The sequence below is a fragment of the Bison bison genome, unplaced genomic scaffold (assembly GCF_000754665.1).
Source record: "Bison bison bison isolate TAMUID 2011002044 unplaced genomic scaffold, Bison_UMD1.0 scf7180017864338, whole genome shotgun sequence".
In the NCBI taxonomy this organism is placed as follows: Eukaryota; Metazoa; Chordata; class Mammalia; order Artiodactyla; family Bovidae; genus Bison; species Bison bison.
The window spans coordinates 3,351,028-3,362,602 of NW_011494910.1; the positions used below are offsets into that span (position 1 = coordinate 3,351,028).

At 48.4% G+C, this 11,575-nt stretch overlaps 1 protein-coding gene across 2 annotated transcripts in view; it reads right to left on the reverse strand.

The window, feature by feature from the left end:
• Positions 1 to 5,746: 5,746 nt before the first annotated feature.
• Positions 5,747 to 11,575, reverse strand: part of SLC41A1 (solute carrier family 41 (magnesium transporter), member 1) — a 19,580-nt gene continuing 13,751 nt past the window's right edge. Inside the window, exons 9-10 of one of the 2 annotated variants that reach the window (XM_010854179.1) lie at positions 11,405 to 11,553; positions 8,009 to 8,292 (exon numbers count right to left, since the gene is read on the reverse strand). In XM_010854179.1, the coding sequence (XP_010852481.1) occupies positions 8,107 to 8,292; positions 11,405 to 11,553 (335 nt within the window). In that variant the 3' untranslated portion in view covers positions 8,009 to 8,106. Of the gene's footprint in view, positions 8,293 to 11,404; positions 11,554 to 11,575 lie in introns of both variants that reach the window. The other variant, XM_010854180.1, reaches the window with a different exon arrangement.

Sequence of the window (11,575 nt, forward strand, 5' to 3'; positions counted from 1 at the left end):
CAAATTCCTATTTTAAATGAGTTTTATTGTAGACAGTGTGGGTTGTTGACCTACATTCTAGACTATCTGATTATTTTCTCAAGAATAGATCTGGAAAAGCATTTTTGGCAAGAGCGCTGCATGAAGGACATAGTGTACAGCTTACTGCATCATTCATTTCAGGTTGGTGATGTCTACTGTGTGAATTCAATAAATATTGATATTTATTAGAGAAGTAACACAGCGCCAGGAAATTGTCTAAAACTTGGGGCTTTGACTTCAAATAGAAGACAGAGTTTAGAGAATTTTCTGGCAGTCCAGTGGTTAGAACTTGGGGCTTTCATTGCCGTGGCCAGGGTTCAACCCCGGGTTGGGGAATAAAGATCCTGCAAGTTGCGAGGTGCAGCCAAAAGAAAAAAAAAAGAGAGAGAGAGAGAGAGACTTTCTATAATCTCCATTTCTTCACTCCTGTGCTAGGGAGAGAGTGAAAAAATGCTCTGTAACATGAAATGGAGACTGAAGTGATACAGCCCAGGAGCATGGATGAGGCGGATGGAGCAAGAGAAGGGTCAGACTACAGGCCCCCAACTCCAGATTCACTTAAGTGATTGTAACCTTTTGGTGGTTGCTTTGGGCACAGGAAGTAGCTTGGTGAGATGCCTGTGACCCAGCTAAGCATTCAGCCGGAAGGCTCTGCAGCAAGGTGCCCTAGGAAACCCTCTAGAGAGAGGCTGGCGGGCTCACAGGCCAGTGTGTCAATCACTTCTCTGCAGGCTTGTGCCCGAGTGTGCAGCTAGCTTTGAGCTGGGAGTATCTGGGGGAAACATCAAATCCCAGCTTTTACAGCTTTTGCTACTACATTTGCCTTCTTCCATGGATACCCTCACATTCATTCCAAATAGAGACCAGGGAAAGAAGACAGGAAAAGGGGTAGAGGAGAATGTGTGGTTTAAAGAACTGAATGTGGGTTTCCCTGGTGGCTCAGTGGGAATGAATCTCCTGCCAATGCAGGAGACACAGGTTTGATCCCTTATCTGGGCAGACTGCATGCCGTGGATGAACTAAGCCTGTGAGCCACAGCTGTTGAGCCTGTACTCTAAAGTCCTGGAGGTGCAGCTACTGAGCCCATGCTTCCTAGAGCCCATGTTCTGCATCAACAGAAGCCACTGAACTGAGAAGCTCGCACATCGCAACTGAAGAGTAGCTTCTGCTCGACACAAGTCGAGAAAAGCCTGTGCATCTGTGAAGACCTGTTGATGTTGTTTAGTTGCTAAGTCATGTCTGACTCTTTTTGACCCCATGGACTGTAGCCCACCAGAATCCTCTATCCACGGGATTTTTCAGGCAAGAACACTGGAGTGCCACTTCCTTCTCCAGGGGATCTTTCTGATGCGAGGATCGAACCTGCATCTCCTGCTTGGCAGGCAGATTCTTTACCACTGAGACACCTGGGAAGCCCCAGTGAGGATCTAGCACAGCCAAAAATAAGTAAATAAAATTAAAAAGAGAACACAGTGTGTGTCAGCATTTCATGGAGAAAGTCACGTCTCTCTAACAAAGGCATTCCCTTCACCCAGATGATTTTAATTTTCTCTGTCTTTTCAACTCTGTAAGAGGTGAGCAAGGCAGAGATTATTGTGCTCATAGATGGTCCTTAGCTGCCCACTGACAATCCCCTATCCCTCCACAAAGAGCTTGGAAATACCGTGTTCTTCCTAGGCCTCCCAGAGGTAAACTCTGAAATCAACATGCCATGAGAAGTTCTGAGGCAGGAGATCGTCTGATTGGAGTATAAGCAAATCTAAAGGAGAAATGTGTGGATTTGAAGGGAAGTTGGTCGGTCTCAGCAGCGAAGGAGACACTGAGAGAAGAGCTCACAGCTCTCTGGCTTCTGTCTGGCAGACACTGGGGTCTGAAGGGGATGCCTGCCCGCCGGTCAGGTGTCCCGATGGTGAGGACTCAGGCAGCCGACTAGCAAGGCATGGTGCTACTGTATTTTCAAGTGATAAAACGAACTTCTCTGTTGCGATTCCGAGCTCTCTAAGTGCCTTCTGATCACCTTTCTCCGGGTAAATTCCTTCCAGGCAGTGATTCTGCAGGCCAGGAGGACATGTTTGTTGGGCCCACCGACTATCTGGTCTCATGCACATGCCTCCGTGAGCTTGTGGGCATAGGTTAGCCTCCCCAAGATGATTTCTGGATGGGATTGAGTTTCTGGGCTTCTAGGGATGAAGCCAGGTCAGAGTCACAGTTTTCTTACTCCACAGAGACCTGTGAAGCTGGCTGGCCCTCCTCATGGCCCAGCTTTGTCCAACCTCAACTGCAACCATGCCACCAAAGAGCAGAATCCAGGGTGGGCCTGGGCCCATCAGCGTCTCAGTTCACTAGTTCCTTCATAGCATCCCACACTCTATGTCCTGAGTATTTCTCTTCTCATTTCAATTAACATTATATATCATAATAATAACAGTTTGCTTATTGAATCTTCTGTGTGCCCACAAAACAGCCCCACAGAGAATGCATTATCATCCCATCCTACAGATGGGACAATTGGGGACACAGGAACTGAGAAAGCTAGGACTTAAACCTATGTCTACATCTAGAGCTTGTGCTTTGCTATTATATTTAAAACTAAGCTGTGAGAGGAAACTAGAGTGACTTCTCAGAAGAATATAGCATCCTCAGCATGTTTTCCAAAAGTTACCTCATTCCAAAAGTAGACACGAGGACTTTCACTTACTGACCTCGAAAAATAAGCATCCGCCTTGATTGGAGAAGGCAGGCTGGCAGTCGTGCCTGGTTGGGGGAGTAGGAGAATCTAGTGATGTCCTGGAGTATCCCAGAGGAATCTGGCCATCAGCTTTGACCCTGACACAGGAAAAAGCTAATCTGGATGGTAAGCGAAGCAAGAGACAGTGTGTAGAAGGCTGGGTGTGTGTGTGTGCTCTGCTGGTCTGTCCTCTGTAGCATGGGGTCCCTGGGGAGAGGATCAGTGGTTGTGGTCCAGGCTTGGGATGGGGCTCCCCGAGAACAACTCAGGCAAGGTGACATCTCACCACCGCACCTTCTTGAAACTGTATCGAAGGCTGGTTTGATTTTTAGCCTTGAAATCCTATTAATATTCCATATTTGATTTAGTTCCTTTCCCCACACATTTCTAAGGCCTAAAACCCAAAACATATACTTCATTTCAGAGTAATTTGTGAGGTAGTCAACAAGTTAGGTAATGTGCTTGAAAGTCACATATGTGACAGTGCAGAGTCAAGGACAGATAATCACGTGTGCGTCCCAGGCAGGTCACAACTTAGAGCTCCCTTAAAGCAATGATTTCTATCTCCATGTTCAACATTTCCTTGATAGAATCTAAGAGAAAATAATTTCTGTAATGTTCAAAATAAGAAATTTGTTCCAATATGTTCAAAATAAGGAAATTTTACTGTGCTCTGAATGTGACATACTTTTTACTTATTTGGGACTATTTTCATTTAACTTAAAAAAAAAAAACAAGTAGACAATATTAGTCAACCCCACTTAACTAAACATGAATATGGCCATAAGGCCTTACAAATTATGTTAAAAACTGTTTTTTTCTGGCTGGCTAACTGGTCCTCACTTTCCTGCAATTTTTCTGTTGTTATTGATTTGACTGCACTACATGGCTTGCATGATCTCAGTTCGCCAACCAGGGACTGGACCCAGGCTATGGTAGTGAAAGCCTGGAATCCTAACCACTAGGCAACCGGGGAATTCCCGGCAGTTTCTTTTCTTATTAGCTTTTTAAAAAACTTTTTTTTTTTTTCCAAGCCAGACAATTTCTTGGGAGTCATATTAAAAATTTTTATATCTAGATAATCGTAATAAAATATAGTGCAGTAAACAGCACTACACTGTTACTGAATTCAGTTACTGAATTTTAGCTGGAGACAGCTGGATTTCAGGAGACTGCCAGCTGACTGATCTCAGGGTTGGTGGTGTTGCCTATAATTATGTTGCAAAAATATCATCAGGGATAGGACGGCGCCTGGGAAGCTTGTTTTTAAATGCCCACTGGAAGATACTGTCTATTTCTGAAGATAGTTACCGTTTTGCAGCAATACAAGGTGTCTCAAGGGCAAAACTGGGATAACATGCACTATATTTTTGACTATTTCAGTATAATGCTCTTGTGTTGTCTATGCAGGGACACCTTGGCCAGTGCTTTCATCTGGCTCCAGGCGTGGTGGGCTGAGAGAAAGCTGGGTGTGGATCCACAGCCTTGGGCACTTAACCCTTCTGTGCCAAAGGCTATCCCTTGTAAAATGGTGATAAAATCTTTTGTGCAGAGCTTTTAGAGATAATATTGAAGTTGCAAGTGAGGCTATTATTTAAAACTATATCATATAAAATATTGCATATTGAAATATTATCTAAATAATAATTAGCAAGCAATTATACTCTTTCCATTAACTTTAAATATTACTGCTTTGAAGAGTTAGTCCCAGAGTCCAGGCCCATTATAAAAGGCTGATTTCTTAAATGTTTTCATCAGAAAAAAAAAATGGTAATAATGTGAACTGATGGATGTGTTAACTCAATGGGGGGGGGAATCCTTTCACAACATATACATATATGAAATCGTCACAGTACACACTTTAACTATCTTACAATTTTATTTGTCAATTTTATCTCAATAAAGCTGGAAAAAAGAAGGCTGATCATTGAGTAGGGTAATGCTCAGCACTGTGTGCTGTGTAACATGGTCTTGAATCTTTGGGGGGCGTGTCCCGGGTGGGCAGTGGTTCCCAGCAGAGGCTTTAGTCAGGCCTGGATGGGGCTGCACTGTGACTCTGCCCTTCCCTACCTGCCATCTCAGAGAAACTGCTTTGTCACAGACATGTGTGTCTCTCAGAAGGCTGTGTTATCACTCCCTGCCCTGCAAACTCCAGTCGTATGAACTGTTTGTAGTTCCCAAAGGCGCCAGGCTCACTGCCCTCTTCAGCTCACCATTTCTCCTCCATGTCGCGTCTCTCCTCTCATGCTGCTCTCCTATTCTTCCTGGCTTCCTCGAAGACTTCCCTGACCCTCAAGACTTGGTTGGGTGTTCTTTCCACCTGCCTGCTCCCCACTTAATCCTGATTCACCCCTATGGTCAGTGTATTGACATTGTCTAGAGATTGGCCCACTTCCCTTTCACTTTAAAAATGACTACTACGTTGGGGTTTGGTGTGTGCCAGGCAGTGCTTATTGCTTTCTGTGAATTGTCTTATTGGAGTCTCCTAACGACCCTAGGTGTCTGTACAGATGAGGAAACTGAAGCTCAGAGAGGGTAAACGGCTTGTCCAGTGTCACACAAATACAATTAGAAGATCTGGATCCAGGCCAGATTCTAAACCCTTTGCAGTCAACTATACATTTCTAAGCACTTACAGTGCTGAGCATGGTGAAGCCAAGTGCGAGTACTCAACAAATACAGGTATTGTCACTGTGGCCCAAGCAGGGGATAAACCTCTGCAAGGAAGGACTCTTAACCCCCAGGTGCACCCTTTGCCAACACCCCAACCAAGGCCGAGTCAGTGTGTGGAGAGCAGGGAGGATGCCCCAGAGCAGCACTGGCTGCTTCTCAAGAAATGACTGTTTCCTATCACATATCTCTGTATTTAAGAGCTATTTCGTTTCTTGTCACTCTCTGGCCTCTTTCCACTTCTATGCAAGGAGGGGTGGGGCCGCAGAGCAGGCCCAAGACAGCAGGGGAAGCTGCTTTTGGATGAGACACACAGGAGCCACCAACCACCTAAATAAACGTCCTCTTTATTTTACCAAATATAATTTATCAGTTATGTTGACATTTGTCAATTCAGTTATAGTCACTATAAATAATTCTTAGGACACAGTTCTGTAACTTTTTAAGGATATAAGAGTAAACCAATGTTGCTCCCACAGCCAGGCCAGAAATCCACGTGGTTTGTGCAATCGGGGGGAAAGAAATGGATCGTCCATTAAAGTCATGAAGTTCATTTTCTTTCCCTCTCGCCCTGCAGACCTCCCTCTGCTCATCCTCAGGGCTTGGGGCACGCCTACCTTCCCACTTCTCTGGCAAAGGAGGGCACACCGGACTCCTCCAGGGCAGCCTGGGTGAACTCCAGAGAGGAGAAAGGGGTGAGTGCCTGGGGCGGGGGTGACTGCAGACCACAGGGGCACAGCCTTGGGGGCGGAGGGGTTGGTTCTGATGCCTACAAGAGTCTGTGTGCAAACGTGTCTGGAGATGGACGACAAGATAGGAGAAGGCCTGAGAAGAGCAGGAACAAGGCTGGGCTGGTGTCAGTGAACTCTGCTGGGGGAAGCCCCAGCTGGGTAACCTCTATGATTCCAAGTCTAAGGGCCTAGGCTCTGGCGGGTGGCCTGGGTGGAAATGCAGAGAGAGAAAGAGTCTCTAGAGGTGTAGGGCAAGTTCCTTGGGGTGAGGCAGGGTGGTGGTAAGAGGCGGGGTCACTGCCTGGCCTTCCTCTGGAGACAGGCCCTTTAGCTGACAAGAGGGGGACAGCTGAAGGGCAGGCTATGGACAGAGAGGCTGGAAGAAACCTGCATCCGAATGCCCAGGTCTGTCCACACGTGAGTGTGGGCAGCAGAATTCTGACCTGTTCACAGTAACGTGCTGGGAGGATGCAGAGGCCCCAGCGATCTCCCACTCCTGTGCTGGGTAAACTGGAAGCAGTGGGTGGATGTCTGGCCTTCTAGATCTGAACCCTCTTTCAGGTGACTGGTGAGGACATGGAAGGAAGCGAGGGTGAGACAGGCAGTGTAGGGAAATCAGTGGTGGCTGAGCCATGGGGCCTGAGCTGTGGCCAGTGCCGCACGCAGGTGGGAGCCAGGAGCGGCGTCGAGAGGCAGACCCTGCTTGGACAAAGAGGGGAGTACAGTGAAGACGCTTTCTCTGCTAGACTGAAAAGGGCACGCAGCCTTTGCACCCGGGGAATGAGGCAAGGGCGGGACTGTGTTTCCTCTGGCCAGTCAGTACCCAGCACAGGACCTGACGTGTAGTAGGCGCTCAATAAACAGCGCTCAGTGAATGTCTGACTGTGCCTGCAGAATCGCGCCTCTTGGGGAAGCTGCGTATTTGCTGAATGAGTGAATGAATACCAGACGGATGTGGGCAGAAGCTGAGAGAGGGGAAAACTGACTTCCACGGCATGAAAGAATGAGTGATTTCAGGAAGCAAGAGATTCTCAGGGGCCATGTGATTATGGCAGAAATCATAATCGGGAGAAACAGCAGCAGGGAAACACCCATCAACCGCCCAGCGCTTCTCCACAAACCCATTCTCCGTCCCTAATCTCGGAAGCCAATGCGGCAAGCTCTGGGGAAGGTCGTGCTTAGAAATCATTAGAGATAAAGGTGAACAGAGATGAAGAATCAGGTCTCTGGGTCCAGGGAGGATGTCGATTTTGGCAAACCTATGGGTGGACATGGGCCAACAGGGAGACCAGGTCATGGCTCATTTCTTCTTGGATGAGGCAGTCAGTTGGAAAAAAGATCAGAGGGAGGGGCTGGTGGTATGTATCAGGCAGTTGGGTAAGGAGCAGGTATATAATTTAAGGAGTTCACCTCATCCTTTTGGAGAGCAGGGCAGAGAACAGGGCTAGGATTACTTGGGGCTAGGAGCAGTTGTCTCTTGCTTAGGGTTTTGAAGTTGGTCCACTTCTAGAAAACGTATGTGTGGGGAGAGGGGAGAGTGACATTTATCCCTCTGTTCAACCAAAAAGAAAAAGAGAAAACAAAGACAAACCCCCCAAACCAGAACTGGAGTTTGCTAAAGCTAAACCAAGCGCCCCCACATCCTGGATGGAGACCCCTGCCCCAGGCGTCTCCCCTGGAGGCACCCATCATGTAGCTGCACTTGGTGACTGGCCCAAACACCTACTTGTACTGTTCATCTCAGTCCATCTGTCTTGTCTGAGTTCTTACTCTACAAACTTGGCTCAATGTATAAAAATTCCCATTGAAAATAATGAGAATTCGGTATCCACATGAAGTCCTAGAAAGAGATGGGAGTGTCGAGTGGGGTGGGGGCGAGGGAAGAAGACCGCCCCCTCCCCCCAAAAATTTCAAACAGAAAGTGCAGAGAGGTGGACAGAAGGTTGAGTGACCGGGCTAGTCCCCGACATCTGTGTCTCGGTCCCCAATGAGCCAGAGGACGTGGAAGCTGAGTGCCAGGAGCCCGGTGCCGAGAAGGTCCCCCAGGGCTGTCAAGTACGGGATGGAGAAGTTGTCTGGGTCCAGGCCGCGGCCCCACATCCAGTGCACCATCCAGTCTGCGATGTAGAGCAGGATCAGCACCTGCAGGACAGAAGGGCCAGCCTACAGCTACCCCTCTCCAGGGGGAGCCAGAGGCCACGCGATCGCCCCATTCACTGCAGCGCAAGGCTCGGCTAGCTGCAGCCAGTCCTCAAGCAAGTCAGCTCATCTCTTTGCCCCTGCAAGCCCTTTCTGCTCCTCCAGCCCACAGTGACCACCTCGAACAGATGCCAGGAGGAATTTGAGTTCATCGGGAAGGAAGGTGCCTCTGTTCTCCGGAGCTGCCTACATTACATTCTGCTCCCAAATTTACCCGACAAGAGGCCTGCTAATCAACATCCTACTTGTTGCAGGAATTCAGTCCTCTTGCCTCTAATTCTGGGTCATCCTATTCTCGGGTCACTCCAATTCCTGCCATGTTGGCCTCTGCGGGAGCCCAGCAGGCGGCTGGGGGGTTGGAGTTTGCTTTTCAGAGAGGGATTTGTCCTCAGAGCAGAGTGGAATAAGGACAGTGTGAGAGGCTGCTGCCGGCACAGTTGTCCGAGTAACAGTTGATTATCCCAAGCTGCCTTCCTCCTGACCCTTCCCATTCTGCTCAAAGAATGCAAGTTTATTTTAACATTAGTCCTAGCAAAACAGAGCTAGGAATAAGTCAGCTGAATACCAAGCACACAGTGCCTAGCAATTCAAAAGACACTTTGGATGATCTGCTGCTGTGATGTATCTGTCCCTTGCTTTTCTTCCATTACTACAGATAATTAATGATGATCTACATTAGAACCTTGCTAGTGGGCCCAGGACCAGGGACATCAATAGCTGGAAGCTTGTGAAAAATGCAGAATCTTAGGCCTAATGCTGGATCTGCTAAATCAGAATCTGCCTTTGAACAGATTTACATGCACTTTTAAGTTGGCGATGCACTTGACCTAGAATACTATGGGATGTCCACAGGCCTGCATCTTCTCTATACTCTGCACAATTCCTGGCAGTTGGGCTCCCCAGATGACTGCATCTGAGCAAGAATGAAATGGTTTCTAACGGTAAAGCTCTGAAACAGTCATTTGGGAGGTTTTACTCCTGAGTGTACTTTGTAAATACTGTGGTATGCAAATTCTACCCAAAGGGGCTTAGTTCCTGGAACCAGAGCCCACTGGGGGATCCGGAAGCCAGACGTGATATCTAAATTTAGGCAAACTGGTTGCTCTCCAGTCTTCTCTCCAACGAAGGCAGAGGTTACAGTTTCAGCATCCTTCACCTTCTGCCTTGCCCTGCACATAGCGGCCTTGAACTTTTGTGGCCCTGACCCTGAGTGAGGGACAGCCCCCTTGAACCCTGCCCCACCCCCATAACTTCACACCCTTGCCAGCAGCTGCAGAAGGGTCCCAAATAAAGAACATGGCCAGAGGACTTTGGGACGTGCCCCAGGAAGGGACGGGCAGCAGCTGTCTCCACATTCCAGCCTCCTGAGCAGGCCCTGGGAACACGCCGGGAGAAGGCAGCGAGGGGATCAGGAGGAACCTTTAGAGGGGATCAGGTGTCCCACCCTGGCCCTGCACCAGCTGGAGAAGAGAGGAGGTGAGCGTGGCCCCCGGCATGTTCACAGCTGGGAATGGAGGCAGGCTCGCCCTTCCCAAGGTGGCCGAGGGCCGCCCTCCAGCCACAGACCCTGGGCGCCCACACCCACCCCTGCTCTGCAACGTGCACTTCACCCCAACTCGCAACAGACCGTGGCAACTGGGGTAACGGCTGTGGGGAACTGCACGTGGTTGGCCCAGACCTGGCCAAGATGTCCTGACACCCAATAATATGTGTGTTAAAAAAAAAGAGTAAAATGAGAAAAATATGTATGTTTGCTTGCCTAAATGTGGAATAAGCTTGAAGGATATATAAGAGATATAGATCAACAGATCTATATATAGCAGATCCTACTATATAGCACAGGGAGCTATACTCAATATTTTATAACAAACTATAATGGAAAAGAATATGAAAAAGGATGTATATATGTATCCTTTATATCTCTATGGAGAAGGAAATGGCAACCCACTCCAGTGTTCTTGCCTGGAGAATCCCAGGGACGGGGGAGCCTGATGGGCTGCCGTCAATGGGGTCGCACAGAGTCGAACATGACTGAAGTGACTTAACCTTAAGCTATATCTCTATGTATGAATCACTTTGTTGTACACCAGAAACTAACACAACAGTGTTAGTCAACTCTATTAAAAAAAAAAAAGAGAGGAACAGAGGACACCCATGGCCCGTGAGGAAGAGAACTGGGTGCATGCCAAGAGGGGAGGAAAGATGTTTCAGTGAGGTTTCTCTATTGACCCTTTCAAAGTTTTTGAACTAACCTATTCAAAAAACAAATCTATAGAGATTGAAAATGTAATAATAAGGATTAGGTTGGCTATAAAGGGCTTGCACGAGAGAGCCTTTCGGTGACGGAGCTGTTCTGTGTCTTGACTGTGGTGGTGGTTCGTGAGCGTATGACTGATAGGCCTACGCACACGCACGAGATCGCTCGTAAAACTGGTGCAATCCGAGCGGCTCTGTGCATTATACCAACACGGACTTCCTGGGTTTGGTGTTGTGCTATAATCATGCAAGATGTTCCAGCTGTGGGGAGCTGCGTGATGGGTACAGGGGCTCTCTCAGCACATTTTTTGAGGGGCAAATTCTTATGAATACATAATGATTTCAAAATAAAAAGTTGAAAAAATGTAGTAAACAGCAAGGGAGAAAACATCCTAGTGTTACAGAGTAGGAAGGCTGGATGGGATCCTAGAGATTGCCTAGCGCAGTGGTTTTGACACATTCTCAAGCTGTGAAATCCTCTACTCAAGTGAAATCTCCCAAGGAAGCCCAGCATGTGAGCAAAGTCACACAGAGCTCCATGGCCAGGCCAGTGGGGGTGGCACCGGCCTGAAATCCAGCACCTCTGCTTCACTGCCCTAGATTTGCAAATGTACCACTGAGGCTCAGAGAAGTAAAACAACTCACTGAAAGCCAAACAGCCTCTTATGGACTGGGCTGGAACTGCGGTCTGCTCTCCTGAGCCCCCGTCCAGCGTTCACTGGCCACACCGTCCCTGGCCCTCCCCTCCCACCCCTGCAGGGCGGCCCTGGCCCCTCCCCACGCCCCTGCCTGTCCGCACCTGGAGCAGAGCAGCTGTCATGTAGAAGATGATGAAGATGAGGGTGAGGGTGGTATGCCCACCCTGCATACAGCTGATGGTATAGAGGAACACCAGGTGTCCTGGGACCACGAGGAGGAAGAGCACGCGGGCCGAGCGAGAATTCACATCTAGGACCAGCGGAGAGGGGGC